The sequence below is a fragment of the Schistocerca nitens genome, chromosome 1, assembly GCF_023898315.1.
Source record: "Schistocerca nitens isolate TAMUIC-IGC-003100 chromosome 1, iqSchNite1.1, whole genome shotgun sequence".
NCBI lineage: Eukaryota > Metazoa > Arthropoda > Insecta > Orthoptera > Acrididae > Schistocerca > Schistocerca nitens.
Genome location: NC_064614.1, coordinates 830,753,055 through 830,774,667, shown reverse-complemented (window position 1 = coordinate 830,774,667; position 21,613 = coordinate 830,753,055). Strand labels below are relative to the sequence as shown.

Here is a 21,613-nt window from a genome sequence, read left to right as displayed (position 1 = left end):
CCCCGAGAGTGGGCCTGTGTATGGAATAAATGCAGTGCCTACCTCCTCCCTCGTGACTTCATCCATCTCAACAGGTTGTGCTGCAGTTGTTGGGCGGAGAGCAAGTTGAATCTGCCACTCTGAGTACCCATTTTTTCGAAATACAGTTCTCAGATGTTCCAATTCCTGGGGTAGACTCTCTGCGTCGGAGATGGTGCGCGCCCTATGTACTAGAGTTTTAAGTACCCCATTCCTCTGTGAAGGGTGGTGGCAGCTGTCTGCATGCAAATACAGATCAGTGTGCGTTGTCTTCCGATACACCCCATGACCTAGGGTGCCGTCAGCCCTTCTCTTGACCAAGACGTCAAGGAAAGGTAATTTACCCTCCGTTTCAGTCTCCAAAGTGAATTTGATGTTGGGGTGTATGGATTTAGATGTGTAAGGAAGTCAAGGAGTTTATCCATACCATGTGGCCAGATGACGAACGTGTCGTCCACGTAACGGAAAAAGCAAGTAGGTTTACATACGGATGACGACAGGGCTTCCTCCTTGAAGTTCTCCATGTACAAATTCGCTACCACCGGTGAGAGTGGGCTACCCATGGCGACTCCCTCCGTTTGTTCGTAATATTCTCCATTAAAAAGAAAATACGTGGAAGTGAAGACATGCCTAAATAGTTCAGTGGTCTTCTCGTCCAACTTCTGACTAATCAATTCTAGTGACTCTCGCAGCGGTACCCTCGTAAACAAGGAAACGACGTCAAAACTCATCATGATATCTGACTCATCCGTGCAAGACTGTCATCAATTTGAGTGGCATGGTGTTGAGTGATGATGCGGTCTCAGTTTTGCAGAAAGGTCTCAACTTCGCTCCCACTCCCAAGTTCACTCCGGTCGCAGAAATTGTTAGTGCTGTTGAACAGGTTGCAGCTCGACGTCCGCCAGAATCAGCCGAGGAAATACGTCGTGAAACTTGTCGTGCGTTGACGAAATCCAACCCGATGAAGTCAAATTTCAGCAGTTAAGTGAGCTGAGGGAGCGCTCTGAAATTGTTGTCTTACCGGCTGACAAAGGCAATGCTACAGTTGTTGTCTCCCATAAGGACTACACTGATAAGATGCAGAGTCTGCTAAATGACGATTCCTACTGGAAGATCAGCGTTGACCCTACAAAGAAGGTGGAGAACAAGACGAGGGCACTTCTCAAGGACGCAGATTTACCGGAGGGTGACGCTAAGAAATTGTTACCCCAAGGTCCGGTACTGCCTAGACTATATGGACTCCCGAAGGTTCACAAAGAGGGGGTACCATTACGCCCCATTGTCAGCAACATCAGGGCACCTACATATTTGTTGGCCAAATACCTGACGGGAATATTAAGTCCTTATGTGGGTAAATGCCCTCATCACATCCATAATTCCGTGGATTTTGTTAAACGCCTTGATAGCTTCAGGTTGGATGAGTCAGATATCATGGTGAGTTTTGACGTCGTTTCCTTGTTTACAAGGGTGCCCCTGCGAGAGTCACTAGAATTGATTAGTCAGAAGTTTGACGAGAAGACCACTGAACTTTTTAGGCATGTCTTGACTTCCACGTATTTTCTTTTTAATGGAGAATATTACGAACAAACGGAGGGAGTCGCCATGGGTAGCCCACTCTCACCGGTGGTAGCGAATTTGTACATGGAGAACTTCAAGGAGGAAGCCCTGTCGTCATCCGTATGTAAACCTACTTGCTTTTTCCGTTACGTGGACGACACGTTCGTCATCTGGCCACATGGTATGGATAAACTCCTTGACTTCCTTACACATCTAAATTCCATACACCCCAACATCAAATTCACTTTGGAGACTGAAACGGAGGGTAAATTACCTTTCCTTGACGTCTTGGTCAAGAGAAGGGCTGACGGCACCCTAGGTCATGGGGTGTATCGGAAGACAACGCACACTGATCTGTATTTGCATGCAGACAGCTGCCACCACCCGTCACAGAGGAATGGGGTACTTAAGACTCTAGTACATAGGGCGCGCACCATCTCCGACGCAGAGAGTCTACCCCAGGAATTGGAACATCTGAGAACTGTATTTCGAAAAAATGGGTACTCAGATTGTGGCAGATTCAATGTGCTCTCCGCCCAACAACTGCAGCGCAACCTGTTGAGATGGATGAAGTCACGAGGGAGGAGGCAGGCACTGCATTTATTCCATACACAGGCCCACTCTCGGGGAACATCGCCCGCATTCTGAAGAAACACCGGGTCGGAACTGTGTTTTGTCCTCCGAATAAAACTCGTGCACTGGTGGGGAGCGCCAAAGATTACATCGGTTTGAGGAAGGCCGGCGTGTACCAGATTCCGTGTCAATGTGGCGAGTCGTATATTGGTCAGACGATGCGTTCCGTCGAGGATCGATGCCGTGAACACCAGAGGCACACTCGACTGATGTATCCGAGCAAGTCAGCGGTCGCTGAACATTGTTTGTCGGAAAATCACGCCATGGAGTATGACCGCACGAGGATTCTGGTACAGACGTCGAGATACTGGGACAGCGTTGTTAGAGAGGCCATCGAAATTCGCACCAATGACAACCTCATAAACCGTGACTGTGGCTATAATCTTAGCAAGGCTTGGGAACCAGCGATTGGGTTAATCAAGAGTAAATCGAGCAAACGTATAGTTGTGACGACCACGGCGGACAGAGCCATCACACCAACGTCATCTCAGACGCCGTCGCAATCTGTTCCACTGCATGACCGTGGCGCGGACGGCGGAGGGAGCGCGCTGCGGGCGGAAGGTATTTAAATCGTCCGCCGCCGCGACCGAACCCAGTTCCCTCTGAGCAGCCATAACGTACGGATCTCCGTGCCGGCACGTTCACAGGAGCTCAGTCCGTCAGTTATCCTGATGATGGCGACATGTATGATCGCCGAAATATTGTGCCCTTTGGACACTATAGACCGGCAGCACACCCGTGGATATTTTGATTATATTGAAAAGTTTATAGTAAATACAAAAATACAATCTCTGACAATAAAGTTCTGCGATATATGTCCTGGTAACTTTGCACAAAGTTTTCCTTTGGGATGGTGTTCAAAAGCCACATCACATTTCGTTTGATGTCAGGAATATCGTTAAATCCCTTTCCTTTCAAAGCGAGTTTGAGTCGAGGGAATAGGAAGAAGTCCTGAGGATTGTGAGCCGGTGAGCATGGTGGATGTTCAAGTTGCACCACGCCCTTTTTTGCCAGGAACTGTTTGACGATATTGGCTGTGTGCGGGCAAGCGATGTAGTGAACAAAAAACCAGGAACCTTGTTGTGCATACTAGGGTCGTACTGTGCGTAGGCACTGCATGAAATGGGTCAAAATTTCAACGTATCATGTAGCGCTCAATGTCGTTCCCTCAGGGTAGAAATTACCTGTGGATAATGCCTTGAATATCAAAAAAGGTGATGAGCATCGTTTTGAAGTGTGATTTTCTGGCTCTGACCTTTTTCCAATGAGGTAATGTTGGAGAATGCCATACCATGCTTTGCCGTTACATTTCAGGGTTGTACCGGAGACACCAGGTTTCATCCTCAGTGACAATACGGTTCAAGGAATTGGGTTTCGCATCCACCATTTTGACAAAATCCTGTGAAGCCTCTAAATTTGCCTGCTTCTGCTCATCAGTCAAGTGATGTGGCACAAGATGACAATATGTTTCCCTCTTCCCTAACTCATGGGCAAGGATATGTCGCATGCATTCATGGTTCACCTGCAGTTCATCCGCTATCATGTGCACAGTTAATCGAGAGTCGTTAGAGATTAATTTCCTCACTTTTTCCATGTTTTCGTCACTGACGGCAGTCGGCGGTTGTCTGCTACAGGGATTGTCAGAACCACTTCCCCGGCCTCCTCAAAAATGTGCGAACCACTCGTACGCACACTTCATGGACAGTGCTTGATCCCCATAAACGCATACCAGTATTGCATGTATTTCTTTCGGTGTCTTGTCAAGCTTAAAACAAAACTTCAAATTGATCCTTTGCTCATTCATTGTCCTGTTCTCAGTTTAGAAACAACGCACTGAACAAGCACTTCGGCCAAAAGGTCTAACACGGGACACACACGACGCCCAACTGAACTATGTTGGGGGCAGGTTGTCAACACCAGCCACAGGTGCAGTGTTGTGAGTTTTCAGTGTTGCCAGATCGATTTGTCAGAGTTGTAGATCATAGCAAGTCATTCTTAAAGGACAGAAATCCTTAGATGCAAAAGTAGATTTGAGCATACCTCTAGGCAGTGTTATTGCACTAGTATCGTTTACAATACGTAATAATGGCCTAATGGATAACTGTTCGTAGATGCTGCTATTGCATGCAGTGAAGCCACAATGCCAGAATATTAGTTTCATTAATCACAAAACAAAGTGAACATGACTGTTGTCTGTTGATATTAAAGGAGCTATGTTTCTGCAGACTTTCTCCAAAGCCCACAAAAAGTTTTTACTATTGCATAGTTCTCAAAGCAGTTTGTCAGAGCTGATGAGCAGTTTGCACCTGCTCAGTTCAGAGGCTGTCATTTGAGTAATAACATATGAAACCGAATGTGGCCAATGGCACTCAGTGAAAAAGCATATTTGATCTTGTTTTGAACACTCCCTTTGCTAGGTCTCACTCAGAACACATCCAGCAGTGGTAGCACGTGGTCTGTGTCTCTGCTACTTTGCTTTCTATTACGTGTTAAACTGTGTCCTGCATTAGAAAATTATGTCAACTATGAGGTGTGTTCTGCAATTAGGTTTTTGCTGACAAAAACCTGCAAACCAATTGAAATTTATCGCAACCTTTTTGATGTTCATGGAAAGGAATTATGGTTGAAAGCGCATGACGTAATGGTGCATTGATTTTAAAAATGGCCATACCAATGTTCGCGGTGATGACTGCAGTGGTAGGCATAGCCTTGTGACTGACGAACTGGTGATGTCTCTAAGGGAGTGAGTCTTGTTGATTTCCTTAAAGGTGGCATAACAGTTAACACAGAGAGGTATTGTCAAACACTGTCGAAATTAAGGCACATACAAAACAAAAAAAAGTTTGCAAAAGTTTTGTTTTTCGCAACAACGCACGTTCACTCATGGCCAATCGTACCCAAGAGACCCTGAAGGGGTTTTGGATGGGAGGTGTTTGATCATTCACCATGCAGCCCAGATTTGATGCCGAGCGACTACCAACTTTTCACAGTAATGGAGACATGGTTCGCTACCCTATGCTTTGATACTGATACCAAATTGCATGCTGGCATAAACCAATGGTCACAATTGCAGGTGGCAGGTTTCTACAGAGACAGTATTGAAAAACTTGTGCCACGGTGTGATAAGTGCCTCAATTTGAATAGAGATCACGTAGAAAAATAGCTTAAGAACATATCTCTAAAACGTATATAATAAAACTGGTTTTTTTCCACATATTGTTAATTTTTTTAATTTCAAAATGTCTGTTACTTTCGGGATAGCTCTCGTATTACAGTACTCTTTTATACCAGATCATTTTGGCAGTTCAGCTGTTTCTGAAACTGAAAGTGGGTTTCGCAGATGAAGTGCCAATAACAACTGAAGGTCTTACATATGTGTCTACTTAGAGCTGCCATCTGCATTAAACTATTTGAGCCCTCTAACAAAGGAATAGTATTTTCAAGTACTGTTATGACTCACCTGATCAATTTCATCAAACAAGTAGAATGGTGCAGGGTCACATTTCTGAATTGCAAAGATAAGGCCAAGGGCAACTAGTGACTTCTGTCCACCGGAGAGTTGATTCATTTCACGCATTTCAGCATGACGACCTGTGAAGGACACTCTGATGCCCACTCCAGTAAATTTGTCTGATTCCCCTTCCTAAAAACATGAAAACAACAAAATGAGAAAGCTATGAATGAACTTAGAGACAATAAGTTATATAAATAGAATGAATAATTAAACTGATTTGAAAATGTTTTGCCTATCAACAAATGAAATTATTCATGTGGGTTCAAAGAAACTGTGAGTAAAGTAAAACATAAAAATTTAGGTCTGGTAAATATGGAACTGACAGAAAGTTGTCCGTTAAGAGTTATGAGAACAATACATAGTTAAGACCAAAATTAATAAACACTGTAACCTGCAAATGAGGAGGTAAAGATAAAGATATGTTCAGGCAAAAGATAAGCTCAGTAGATAAAACAGATTAAGAAAATGAGAAGAAACAGGAAAGGAAGATTGCTGGAGTAAAAAATTAAACAGCTTATAGATATTCATAAAATTATACAATCATATTGTAGTTTTGCAGACTTAAGCTAAAATACACTTTATTTCTGGGCAACAGTTACAGAAAGTGTTCTGGTAGTATTTTTATAGTCATCCTCTAAGTATACAGCAATGACACATCACACATTCATATGAATATTATTATGCCTACCTAACCTTCTGAAAACCTACTGATTTTAATTAGTGTTCTCAGGAGCTTGTCAAGCCATCTCTAAGTGAAACAATATATCTCATTCCCTCCACACACACCTTTTTGGTCTAGTCAGCTCTATCCATGTATTTCTACATGGCAGTTGGTAAGTAAACCTTCCTTTGCTTTCTCATGACACTGTTAATATTAATTTAAAGCTTCAATTTAGAATCATATTAAACAACTAGAGCCAACAATTTCAGTTCTATTAAAATGGAATCTCACCTTCAAAGGTAATCTTAAGTGTGTGCATGTGTCCTAATGCTCAAGTCAATAATTAATCCACATAATTTTCCCCCGTTCTCTAATTACTTATCTTTTATGAGGATAGACTGATAATTTTACTACATTTCTATGAAATGGTTAATTTTTTTTAAATGGATAGCTATTAACACGTTTTACTGACACTTACAATATTACAAAAAGGAAAGTTGCTACTCACCATATAGCGGAGATGCTGACTCGCAGATAGGCACAACAAAAAGATTGTCACAATTAAGCTTTGGGCCAACGAAAATAGATAACACACGCACACATGCATGCCCGCATGACCCCCCCCCCACACCCCCACGCAACACACGCGTGCGTGCATGCACACACACAAACGCAACTCGCACACACTTGTGTTTGCACGTGCGTATCTCATCTATTTTTGAGAAAAGCCTTATTTGCCGACAGCTTATTTGTGACAGTCTTTTTGTTGTGCCTATATGCAATTCAGTAACTCCGCTATACGGTGAGTAGCAAACTTTCCTTTCCATAATGTTGTTGCATTCCATCCAGAGTTTACATTGTTTGATTTTTACTGACATTTAAATTTTCAAGCTGTTTATTAGCAATTACCTTAACTGAGCAGTGGCACACATTTTGTAGAAATGAATTAAGACAGATATCATGCTATGATGAAGTACTTTTACTTTTTAAAATACAAGGTGATGTATAAGCACTTAAAATTTGGCACAATTTGGATGCCTAATTAAGATTTGTTCCGAATAATTTATTAGGTAAAAAAATGGTATTTACAAAGAGGCCAATTACATTAGGATTCATAATACTGTTGAGATGACAGGTATACGATACTATGATGAAGAAGCTGAGTACACAATAATTACTTAGTTTATTGACTGCAGAGAAAACATGCTACAAGAAGAATGTTCTATATCTTATTTACTAAATTTGCACTTTGAACTGAAGGACATTTGCGATCATTATGTGACTGCAGATGGAACCTATTTCCACACTTACATCCCACAGACAAAACCCACAGTGATTTCACAAAGTGAAAATACAATGAATGAAGTGATAACAGTTTTGTCACTTGAAAGGGCAATGGCAACTCTTTCTTTGGACTAACTGGGTATGATCAAAAAGGAAGGAGAATTAGAGTTTTATGCACTACTGACAATAATATCATTAGAGATGGTCTACAAGCTCAGAAGAGGAAAAGTGGGAAAGGAAATAGACAGTATCCTTCTTCAAAGGCAATCTCAGTACACACTTTCAACAGTTTAAAGGAAGCAGAGAAAATCTAAACCAGAACGGGTGCACTGGCATTTGAATCCCAGTTCTTCTGAATACTAATCCAGTGTCTCAGCCATTCTACCATCTCTCTCAGTCATCAAACTATTTCAAAAAGGTTTAAACAGTCACCAGCCCACATTACTATCATTTTTGTACCTTATTTATAATGAACCAAGCAATCAAGAATAACCAGCGGAAAGGTACTCCAGCACACCAGCACAAATGCCAGCATGTTGTTCTTGTAGCTCAAATGTTTCCATTTATTGACACTTACTGTTAAATTACTTTTTGCTTTCTACCCACGAGCTTTAATTATGATACAGATAGGACACAACGAAGAGCACAGCAACAGCCGATAAATATTACAAAACAAACAAGACTGCAACTATGCTATTATCAAATCTTGCTCCCAAGATCATGATAGATTGTCACACTGGAGGGATCTTAGAAGACTATGAACTCCAATGAGATAAAGGATGTCTCTTTTTTCCTAGAATTAACACCATAGGAACAATAATGAGAATACACACTTGCAGTATGTGGGGTGAGAGGTTCGAAGTTATACAGCTGTGGCATTTGGAGTGAGTACTTAAGAGTAAACAGAATTTTTTTTTCTATGCAAACAAGACATACAGTCATGCATTCAGTCATCATGTTCCGTACAGCCAATTGAAAAGGAGAATCGTCAGATCTTTTTACAAGTCAAGGCATGCTTTAATAAAACAGAAGTAAATCATTGAAACTTAAATATATACATTATATTAACAATATCTATTCACTATATTAATCACTATGCTGCTTACTACAATTTGTGCTTAAGTCAGCTCAAATGAACCTTGTAGATTAGAACCAAAGCTGCTCCTTCTTAAGTTATATTGAATAGGTGCTTTTCATATCAGATTGGTTACTTCTTTGTAGCACATTTGCAGCTCTCGTAAAGGTAAGTGTCTAATTGAGTAATAACAATTAATTAAGGCAATATTGCATCATAATTAAGTAAATCAATACCCACTGTAAGCTATCAATTAAAGGGTTAAAATTGTTTTGCATATTTTCTGAAAAAGGAAAATATTTCATAGGCGCAAATTTTGGACTAGGATTTGTTTACGTTGTGATATACTGTAAGTTACGTAATTATTTAAATAAAGTGAAGTTTGCATTGTTATACATTATGCTACCCATTTGATTCTCTAGTAAGCAGCCAAAGTGAAAAGTTCCAAAATAAATGAAAATTTTATACAGTGTACTTTTTGTTTCGTCACATAAACAATACAGGTTATATCGTTTTTGTTTCTCCAGAAGTTTTGAATTAGTACCCAAGCGTTAGACCTAAACATTCTAAGCAATGCAATATATTAACTGAGCAGTCTATGAAGTTATTCTTGTTTTAAATTAGACTAAAGCTAAAATTTGTTTGCCATGTGTGAAAAGTGTACGACTTGCCGTAGGATCGTTAAGTTTCGGGGTGTGGTGTGAGGGTTGTTGCAGTTCCTTCCATGTGTGTGACTGTAGAGGCGTGGGAATAGGGGAAATAAACAAGGCTCATTGGTTGTGTAGGATTTGCTGTAGAGATAGGAAGATAGTGGAACAGGAGGAGAAGATTGCTGCCCTTCAGGCAGAACTAGATAAAGCGAAACAAGATCTGGAAAGGTTAAGGGGGGGGGAGAAGAGAAAAGAGAGGTGGGAAGTGACAACAGGTTATAGAAGAAATAAAAGTACGAAGTTCTCAGACAGTGTGGTTTTGAATGTCGAAAAAAGGTTTGATCTGTTTTCACAGTTGGAAACTGATGAGCCACAAATAGTTGTAGGAGTAGACAGGACACAACAAAGACACCGTGGTAATAGTGGATGGGGCGGGCAACAGCATAGATAGGAACCCCAATTGTTCAATTGAGAGAGTCGTGGTAAAGATAGCTTCAGCAACGAGACATACTAGTGTTGGGCTTGCGTCTGTTCTGAGGTGCCATGACCGGCCTCAATTAAACTCTTCTGTTAGGAGAGTAAATTTAGAGGTGGAAATGCTGCTTGCATCAGATATGGGGTCTCATATCAGCGTGGTTCCTGTTGACTCTAGCAGCATGTGGGACTATACTAGGCATGGCCTTCACCTCAACAGGAAAGGGAAGGGAAAACAGTCTGGGCAATAGCAAATAACTTAAGGGGGTCACTGTCACAAGTGGTAAAGTACCAGGGGTCACATATGACAGATCAGCAGCTTTTTTAGGGTAGGGAGGGCAGAAACAAAAGATGTTCAGAGACATGCTGAAAATGACCTTCACATTGATAAAACAGGTAGACAGAAAGCACATTCTAATGTACACAATTCATGCAAGCAGCCTCTGATTGAAACTAGAGATATTCAAAAATTGGCAGGAAAATTAGGTTCATCCAGTTGTAAATCAGCCAGTGCACAAAATCAGTTATCGTTATTGCATCAGAATATCCCAGGACTAAGGGGTAAACTTCATGAGTTGCTTATTTCTGCTGAAGAATTAGAGTTGAGCAAACCAGTTGATATTATCTGCCTCTCTGAACATCATGTGACCACTGGTATAGCTATATTAAATGTTACAGGATTCAAGTCAGCTTCTTACTTCTGTAGAGAAAATACGGAGAATTGAGTTGCCATATTTGTCAGAAACTGTTCTGATTTCAAGAATATTGATATTAATAAATTTTGCTCAGAGCAGCATTCAGAAGCTGTAGTAGAAGTAGTTATAAGTCCTTTATAATAATAGGTATATACAGATCACCTTCAGGAAATTTTAAGCTCTTCATAAAAAATGTGGAAGCTCTGGTATCCCCTCTCATGCTAAAGAACAAGGAAATATTGGTTGCTGGTGATTTTAATGTGGATTTATTGAAAAGCTCTGTCAGTGAACTTCAGTCAGTAATTCAGTTTAGTTCCTACTGTGAACTTTGCTACTAGGATACGTAAATGCTCTGAGACTGCTATTGATAATATCTTTGTAGAAAAATCTATGGAAAAAAGTCATATCATAAAACCAATAGTAAATGGGCTATCTGATCATGACATCCAGCATTTTGTGTTAAATGTTGAAACTTGTCACGATAAAAAAATCTATTAAATATGAGTACAGGAGGGTAACAAGTAAGTAAGAAATGGAAAAATGCAAAAAATTGAGAAATTCAGGAAATTGCTCACAGACATGAACTCAATAGATGTTTATAATACTTCTGACTCAAATGGAAAATACAAAGAATTCATTAATAAAGTTACCTCCATTTTTCAAAATTGTTTTCCCCTAAGGGTGACTCAAACCACACAGAGGTCAAAAAATGAGCCGTGGATTACACAAGGAATAAAGACATCATGTGGGACAAAAAGGAGACTGTATTTACTATCTAGGAACAGCTCTGATGTTGGAATTGCAATGCATTACAAAGAATACAGCAACATATTGAAGCAAGTAATCCAGAAATCGAAGTAGCTTTATTGTGAGAGAAAGATAATTACATCAGGCAACAAAGTAAAAACTGTATGGGATATAGTGAAGATAGAGACAGGTGGGGCCAAAAAGGAAGAGGAACAGATGGCTATAAAAATAAATGAGACTTTGGTAACAAGTGCATGCAGTGTTGCAAACCTCTTAAACAAGTACTTCATTTCTGTTACTGTCAGCTTAGGGTTATCAGGTTCGGTGAACAGTGCAATGGAGTATCTGAGGCCAGTCTATCAAAATAACTTCAGTAAAATGGAAATGACACTCATGTTTTCCACATAAGTAGCATCCATAATAAAATCCTTAAAATCTAAGTATTCCAATGGGTACGATAACGTATCAATGAAGTTAATCAAAGAGTGCTCATGCAAGTTGAGTTCTATCTTAAGAACTTTGTGTAATCAATCTCTTATCAGCAGAACATTTCCAGAACGGCTAAAATAAGCTGAAGTTAAGCCTCTTTACAAGAAGGGGGATAAAGAGATACCATCACACTATCAACCAATTTCACTTTTGCCGGCTTTCCCAAAAATATTTGAAAAGGTTGTGTTCAAGCATCTCCTTAAGCATCTGGCTGCAAATAATATATTGTCCAAGTCACAGTTTGGATTTCTTAAGGGTTCTGATACAGAGAAAGCTATTTACACTTACAGTGAGAATAAGCCTAATTCAGTAGATAATACATTAAAGGCTACTAGCATTTTCTGTGACCTATCAAAAGCCTTTGACTATGTGAACCACAGCATTCTCTTAAGTAAATTAGAATATTATGGTGTCACTGGCAATGCTATGAAATGGTTTGAGTCTTATCTATCTGACAGGAAACAAAAAGTGTCGTTGTGAAATACCTTTGCAGTAAGCAGTCAGTCTTCATCTGACTGGGAATTAATTACACGTGGTGTTCCCCAAGGTTCCATCTTGTGTCTATTGCTTTTTCTTGTGTACATTAATGACCTCTCATCTGTTACATTGCCAGATGCTAAGTTTGTTTTGTTTGCAGACGATACAAACATTGCAATAAGTAGCAAGTCAAGCACAGATTTAGAAATAGCTGCTAATCAAATTTTCACTGACTAATAAAAGGTTTAAAGCTAATTCACTGTCATTAAACTTTGAGAAGACACACTATATGCAGTTCAGAACCTGTAAGAGATTTCCTTCCAGCAGCGAGTGTAACATATGAAGACGTGCAGATTGAAGAGGTTGACAGTGTTAAATTTCTGGGATTACAACTCGGTAATAAATTTAGTTGGGAAGGGTATACCACAGAACTGCTTAAGTGCCCAAACAAGTCTTTATTTGCAGTAAGAATGATGTCAGACTTAGTAGACATAAATATTAAAAAACTTGCATACTTTGCTTACGTTCATTCTATTATGGTATATGGGATCATATTCTGGGGCAACTCATCAAACCGAGCAAAAGTTTCTAGAGTGCAGAAGCGTGTGGTAAGAATCATTTGCAGTGTAAATTCAAGAACATCATGTAGAAACCTGTTCAAGGAACTTTATATTCTAACTACTGCTTCTCGGTATATTTATTCCTTAATGAAATTTGTTGCAAGTAATACATCTGTATTTCCAACCAATAGCTCAATACATAGTATCAACATTAAGGATAAGAACAATCTACATTAAGACATAAAATCACTTATCTTGATCCAAAAAGGGGTCCAATATTCAGGAACACACATTTTCAATAAATTGCCAGCAATCATTAAAAACTTGGTTCCAGATAAAGCACAGTTTAAACAGAGTTTGAAAGACTTTTTGATAAGCAACTCCTTCTACTACATACTGGGTGTTACAAAAAGGTACGGCCAAACTTTCAGGAAACATTCCTCACACACAAAGAAAGAAAATATGTTATGTGGACATGTGTCCGGAAATGCTTACTTTCCATGTTGGAGCTCATTTTATTACTTCTCTTCAAATCACATTAATCATGGAATGGAAACACACAGCAACAGAACATACCAGCGTGACTTCAAACACTTTGTTACAGGAAATGTTCAAAATGTCCTCCGTTAGCGAGGGTACATGCATCCACCCTCCGTCGCATGGAATCCCTGGTGGGCTAATGCAGCCCTAGAGAATGGCGTATTGTATCACAGCCGTCCACAATACGAGCATGAAGTCTCTACATTTGGTACCGGGGTTGCGTAGACAAGAGCTTTCAAATGCCCCCATAAATGAAAGTCAAGAGGGTTGAGGTCAGGAGAGTGTGGAGGCCATGGAATTGGTCCGCCTCTACCAATCCATCGGTCACCGAATCTGTTGTTGGGAAGCGTACGAACACTTCGACTGAAATGTGCAGGAGCTCCATCGTGCATGAACCACATGTTGTGTCGTACTTGTAAAGGCACATGTTCTAGCAGCACAGGTAGAGTATCCCGTATGAAATCATAATAACATGCTCCATTGAGCATAGGTGGAAGAACAAACTAAAATGAGCTCTAACATGGAAATTAAGCGTTTCCAGACACATGTCCACATAACGTCTTTTCTTTATTTGTGTGTGAGGAATGTTTCCTGAAAGTTTGGCAGTACCTTTTTGTAACACCCTGTATATGAATATCTTAACAGAGTGTTAAGCCAGCTTCAGTAAAAATATCTGTTAAGATTTCAGTTTTGACAGCACTTGGTCACAACAGTCAAGATTAGGTATGTTGCGTATGATAAATTTATTAATAGTGCATACGTGTTTCATTCTGACAACGTGTTAATTCTGCAAATATCAGCTGTTCCAGTTTACCGTGTTGTATTCACCTATTTTGACAATCTCTTGATAAATGATCTGGGTATTAAAATGTTCCACATCCACGAGAATCATCTCATTCTTTCAATCCATGGAACGAAAACTGAATCTAATCTAATCTTGCAATTTACTTGATTAGACTGGCAAACCAGAAAATAGTTTACAACATCTGTAAACAAAGAGGCTTTTTTACAGTACCCTACTACTTGTCATGCAGCTCCGCACTGAACATTTCAACTTATGATGTACCTTCAGTATTTCTTGCTTTTATGTTTTTGTTTTCTTCAAAGGCATAGACAAAATGTGAAGCGGTAGCCCAGCGTAGTACCCGTGCCTACCATAATGTATTTCTGATTTTCAAATGTTAAAAAACATAAACGTTTTTCCTGCTCTTCATTAAGAGGGAGGACTTGCTCTGTGTTAATGAACGAAGGTAGACACACATTATTTTAAAGCGTAAACGGCGGTAGCTAGTTTGGTTATGAGAATAAGTAAAAAGTCTGTAGTTTTTATGCACGTAGAAGGAAGAATATAGTATTATTTCACCAGTGAAAAATTGTTTGAATCATCATCCCAAATAGTGTTGCAATATATAAAAACCCAAGAAGCTCACCTGCATACTTCGGAGTTATTACGAAGATCCGATTACAAAAGTAACGACAAACACGGTCAAGATTTTGTGGGTGTATACGGCAATTGGACATAGTATTATTAATTGGTAAGTATAAATCTACAACAAGAGAAAGACTATTCCGTTTATGTGGAATTAATATGAAAAGATTCTTTACCCGTTTAAAGGCATGGGTCAGCTTATTGAGCTTGTAAGACACGCCAAAAAATTTATGTCATTATTTCCATATATAAACTATTATTGTTTTTATATTATAATATAAACTTTCCATGTAGCCAACAGAAATCACTGACTCTAAATATTCACATAATTTGTAGAATGAGTGGTTAGTAAGGTACATTTTTAATCTTGTTTTCAACTGGTAAGTAATCTCAATTTCTCACTTTAGGTGTGGGCGTACTGAATACCTTTGCACCAAAACACACAATTCCACTGTAACCCTCGACAAAAATAATTTTTGTCTTGTACTGTGATTATGCAAATCACTATTCAGTTGAAATTGATTTTTACTATGAAAATCAAAAGTCATTAAAGGGTCTACGTATTGGGAAGTGAGTGTAAGGCTTTTCAGATGCTTAAAGGGACTTGATACAATATGCTTAGAGCTTGCTTCTACTGAATAAATGCTTTCTTCACTTTTAAATGTATTACCCCAGAAAATAATTCCATAAGACAACATGGAGCAAAAATATGCAAAATAGAAAATAATTCCATTAACGTGAACTGTAAATAAGCAAAATAAGCCAACACCCTGGTCTTTTATCTTTTGGTCAGCACAGTAAGAGGTACTTCTAAGGGCAAAACATACTGAGTCGGAGTTCTTGATTAAGTTTCAAATGACCTCAACTCGCTGGTCATTCCACACCTACCCAATGGCAAGGTTGTGAACAACCAACGTTGGGAAGACCGTGCTCTCCAGCGGTCGGTACACCTCGATCTGCCGCAGCGCAAAACATTGGTGTGTGTGTGCGGTTCCTGGACTCATGTTACATAACAATAAGAAGCGCGACTACACTAGTCACATCAGTTGTGGTTCTTGTTGTTGAGTTGACAACTAAAATGTCATTGTCTTGAAGTAAAGTGTACCATTTATTAAGTACCCACAAAATGGTGACGTCGATGTATCATGGAACCGTTACAACAGCAACAAGCAAAAATGGAACAATTGCAGCAACAGTTACAGCACCAGCAATAATAGATACAACAGCAACAGCAGCTACTGTGCGATCAGCAGCAGAAGCACATGTAAGAGATGGCTATGTTGCCAACAGTGACATGAGAAGCAGCTACGAACATGGTTGGAAGCAGAGGGACCACCTACCGTGCTACGACAAGTTGCGTGGCTAGGAAACTATGTCCAGGCATCATGCCCCCCCCCCTCTCCCCCCTACTGCCAGTGGTCAGTAACTGTTCTACCTGTACCCTGAGTGCAGACAATCTTGTACCTGCCTCCAGCCACAAGCCTGCCGCCACCCCCAGGGACTGTTTCCAGCAGAGCAAGTGAACCACGTGGCATTCAAAGCACCAGCCCTCTGGATGGATTGACCATCATTTTAGTTCACGTATATCAGAAGCCATTTAGTCACCATCTGGTCGACACAAGACTCCACAAAATATGCACATGTGGCTGCTCTATTTGACAGCTGCTCTGTCAACTAGGTTAGCCATGTAATCGCAAACCCACCTGCCTCATGAAAGTACAAGTTATTAAATGGCAAGCTCATTTGGCACCTTTTCCTCACCAACACATAATGCTTAGGACAATTGTTACACGGGAAGTAAATTGGCAATAGGAAGCTGTCACAGCTCCTACGTCACCTCCACACCTTGGCCGGACCAGGCACCCCAGACCCACTCCTACAATCCACATGGATGTCTCTCTTTCCAGAGGTGCATTGCACACTGCTCTCGCTAACAAAAAATGAACTTGAGCTAGGTGGTTGAGATCACGGACACACTAACTGAGGCTGTGGCTCTGCAAGTGTTTACTACAATACCTGCCACAGACAGACAGACTTGACGACATCACCTGGTTTCTTGATGAGTTGACATGGTGGGTCGTATCCCTTCGTGTTTACAAACAATGAAACCGCATGCCCTCACACAGACAATGTAGCCTTCGCTGGACCAGAACTAGTGTTTTTACCACAATTTTTTCAGCAACAGGGCAAGTAGATGCAGATCGGCATGTTCTTGGGTGGGAAATGTGAACAGCAGCTTCCCATGCCCAGTGGGCAAGTCTGCCACGACTGGCGCGCGGGCAACTATTGGGAAGTTTGCGGGTAACAGACAGGACCATTAGGGTGCAACTTCCTGTGAATCCTGGCTTGGACAAATGTGTAGCTCCAAAGCACTTGATAAGGCAACTGTGACCGTGGGCAAATTACGACTTGTCAGCTGCAAATGGTTCACTCACAGCTACATATGAATTTGTGACTTTATAGTTGACTATTGGTTTACGAAGGACATTCAAGTGGTGTTTTACAGTCAGAGACCTGACCTGTGCTATAATTGGGCTGGATTTCCAGTCCTTCTATGACCTCATCCTGGATGTAAGGAATGCTTCCATTCCAGATAGGGTCATGTGCTTGCCACCCACACAGTGCAGCTACCTGTCAGTACACTTATTTGACATGCCGCTGCCACAGGCGTGCTTGCTAAGAGTTCCCCTCAGTCATGTGACCTGCTGGAGTGCCGTCATTGCCTCACCACTCAACAGAGAATCACATCAGGACCATGTCCAGTTCTCCTGCTTTCCCAAGCCCAGATGGCTGGCCCTCCGCATAAACTACGCATCACAAAAGCAATAATCCAAGCAGGCTCAGCACTGTCATCAAAAATCAATTGGGCCTCTTCCCTACACCTGGTATAAAACAAACCATTTATATGTTCCCATGTGGTGTGGCCTATTAGATGGTACAAGTGGACAGGCAGTGCGCAAGACTTGCCCCTTCTTGTCTGTGTGATAATTTCTCAATGTTCTCACTGGGCGTAATTTGTATATCAGAGTGGCATCACCCCAGTCTGGAAATATTTACGAAGTAACATAGTAATGAAGTATAATACTTGGTGTACTCTAAAAGATTACAGATTTGTCTGCGATTTCTATGAAATAATAAAAGAGGAAGGCAATTATGGTAACAGTAATAAATTAACAACTTAACAACTATTCACACATATTATACAATAGAAATATAAAGTAGCTGACGTGCTGCCTGTGTGTACTACTTGAAAATGGACAAATCCACATGAAAAACAGAGTTCTTCAACCTCAGTTTTCAACCTTCAGCACTGACAACTCATAATGCCCAAGTAGAGCTACTATCCCTGATTACAAAATGATTTTTGGGCAGAGTTCCAAAAAATTAAAATCAGTAGGTGAATACTGGTGATTTTTTGTAGTATTTAACCATTCAAAACTTATCAAGAAAGCAGCGAACGGTGGACGGGCTAAGTTTTCCTTTATTTGTCTATTTAATTTAATATCTTGATTCTATGTATCTTGAAATTGAGAGAGCCAAAATTTTTCAATATCTGTCCCATTTCTACATTTCTTACCAGAAATAATAGGAATAAAAATACCAAAATTGATTATTTCAGAAACCAGTTGGTCTGAGCAGTTGTAACAGTCACATTAAACTGCTGTTGAAAAAAACCAATTAACCGAAAATCAGTTGTTTCAGTGATAACTGCCATCCCTGTGCTTGGAGATTTTGTTTATCAACTGGTGGGGCACAAAATTTTCTCGACGTTGGACAAAATGAAAGCTAAAACCAAACACCAGCTGCAACAGATGACATCCATAAAACTGCAATAACTATGTCCTTTGGAGTGTTTGAATTCTCATACATGTTGTATGGCTTGTGGAATGCACCACAGACTTTTCAGCACTCGTCGATAAAGTTTTGTGGGAACTGGATTCCTGCTTTGTATACATTGATAATGTGGTGGTCATACCATCATCATCCTCAGCAGAACATGAAAGACACCTATGCATAGTTTTCCAAAGGTTTGATGACTACCCATCAATCCAGCGAACTGTACTATTGGTATTAATGAAGTGACATTCCTTGGACTTTGGGTTTACGCTACCAATACTTATCTACCAGCTGAGCACATCACCACACTTACAGCTTATGCGGCTCCAAAATCATTGTGTGAAGTGCTTTGCTACCTGGGCCTCATAAAACTTTTACCATCGTTTTTTACCCTGAGCTGATGCAGCCCAGGTGACACTCCATGCTATTCCTCACTTGCCCCAAATTACATGGCACCAAAACTGTCACTTGGATTGATGATCTGCAGGCAGCATTTGAAGCCTGTGAGACGAGCCTCAAGCAAGTTACCCTCCTTGTGCATCTAATCCCTGATGCCCCACTCGCAATTTTCTGAGATATCTCATCCCACTCTGTTGCAGATGTGCTACAACAGATCAGAAATAGGTACTGGCAGCCTTTGGGTTTCTTCTCCAAGATCACAGAGAACCAGCACTCTTGGCCACCATTTTGCACTGTTAGCAGCTTATGAAGCAGTTTGATACTATTATGATTATGTGGGGAAGGGCATACATATACCATCAGCCACTGACTTCCGCGTTTACACAGCCACAAACTATACTCCACCACACAAATCAACCACCTAAATTTTATTTAGCAACTTACAACAGACATTTGGCATGTAAGAGGTTCAAAAACTGTCACCGCTGATGTCCTGCCTAGAGTGAAAAGCGTTTCTTCACTTATGAATCTCACTGAGCTGATAGCAACACAAAATGACGACAAGCAATTGAAGGACCTGCTAAGGGCAAGACTGCCCTGCACTTATGTCACAAGCCACTGCTGGGCACAGAGAAGCTCATATACTGCAATGAGGCAGTAGGATGACAGCAGCCACATGTATCTGCCCTTCTACGACTGAGCCGTAGTAAAATTTGCTGTTTCAAAGAGCGTGCCGCAGCGCGTAGTGTAAAGCAGTTGCCTTCCGTTTCTGGCGGTGGCAATCGCAGCTTTGGTGTCTCCCTCTGGTGGAAAAGGAGAAAGGTTGCCTGTTCACGTGCATTTAAGAGGCGTGATAAGCTCGCTAGAGGAAGTAAGTCGGAGGCAGTTGATCAGCCAGGGCAGTCTGTCAGCCTGGGTGAGTCTGGTCAGTTGGTCAGCCATATTAGTCTGGGTCGGTCAGTGTGGGTCAGTCTGTCAGTCTGAGGCAGTGAGTCGGGGAGGGGCAGTCTGTCAGTCTCAGTGAGTCTAGTCAGTTGGTCAGGCGGAGTGAGTCTGGGTCAGTTACTCGTCACCGGTTGCTGGTCTGTCTCTCGTTGGCATTTGTGCGGCAGTCAGTGTCTGTCTGTCGTCTGGAGTGCTAGTATGTGTTAGGCCACCAGTCTGCTCGAGTTTGCGCAGGCAATGGGCATTGGCGGTTGGACCGATCGGTTGATCGGTCGCTCACTAGGATACAAGATGACTTGTCCGTCTTGAGTGTCGGCGCATGCGAGGTCACCACGGCAGTCCAGTGGGCCGCGCCGTATAGTGACGGGTAGTGGCTTTGTGGCCAACATGAGCGCAACAGGAGTCAACCCACGACATCAGTCTGGCCGGTGCGAGCTGCGACGCCGTGAGAAGGGAGATCGGTGTGCCTTCCTGCATCCGTTGAAGCGGCTGGCAGCAGACGGTTCGGGGATCCTGCGCCAGGTCTTCGCCAGACATCGCAGTTTTAGAAGTTAAGTGATTTGTGATATGTTGTTTCATTTACTTGTTAAATTCGACTTGTTTTCTTGGTCAGTCTCTCGTCCCCATTTGTTAGGCAGTTAGCGTCTGTCGGTCTGTATGTCGGTCTGCCATACGTTAATAGCTGCCTCTGTCATGTTTGTCGGATTCGGTGTTAACGAATTTATTGCTTAAAGGCCGAATTCTTGAAATATGTTTCTATCTTGCTTATCATCTTGGGGGGTGGTACATGTGTAAGGTAGAGCATGTTGTACATTTTATGTAAGTCTGCATTTTATGGATAGTCATTTTAGGTTATAAGATTGCCACTGTTCCACCGTAAGAGTCCTTTAAAAAAAAAAATTTTCACTTTCGGTGGCAAATAATTTGAGGGTTGTACCATTTCCATTCCTCTTACGGGGTGCATAGTTTACATGTTTGTATGAGTTGTTAAAGTTTTTGTTTAAAGTAATCTGGTGTGTTGCAGATTTGCACCAGTGTACTCTTTCAGAGATTGTTGTGAGCGGTCATGACTACAGCCATGTTGAAAGGGAGCAGGCAAGATTCTCAGCCCGAAGGCTCCTACTGTTAATATTGTTCTTGCCTCTAAATAAAACTATAGCTTGATATTTCGAGGGTGGTTTTCTGCTTGTTATTTTAAATGTTTTAAAAAGGCTTTAGGAATAAAATTCACATTTGTTAAACTGTGACTTGATATTTCGAGTGTGCTTTCTGCTAATAATTTTAAATCTGTTTTGAAAAAGCTTTTAGGAATAAATTCACATTTGTTAAAGGTAATTTGCCATCAGTTACTTCCTGGCAACTACTTCCACGGTCACCTAGTGTGATTAAATGTGTCAATGTTCTTGATGAATCACCAGTAAAGAAAGTAAATTCTTTAAGAAACGATTTTGAAAGTTTAAATTTTATGGTTCAACGACGACAGGTTATCAATTCTCTGCATGGACTAAGACATCCACAGCATTTTGTGTGATCCGGTAACGAGGACTGCCATATATGGACTCAAGACATGCACTGCCTGCCCGAGTGCAAAGTAACAAGGCATGTACGAGCTCCACTCGGAAGTTTTTG

The 21,613-nt window shown here is 41.0% G+C and overlaps 1 protein-coding gene across 1 annotated transcript in view; it reads right to left on the bottom strand.

Moving 5' to 3' along the window:
- The window catches only part of LOC126262890 (structural maintenance of chromosomes protein 3), a 169,407-nt gene that overhangs the window by 16,566 nt on the left and 131,228 nt on the right, over positions 1–21,613 (bottom strand). Inside the window, exon 24 of the mRNA XM_049959780.1 lies at positions 5,669–5,851. Within this exon, the coding sequence (XP_049815737.1) occupies positions 5,669–5,851 (183 nt within the window). The remainder of the gene's footprint in view (positions 1–5,668; positions 5,852–21,613) is intronic.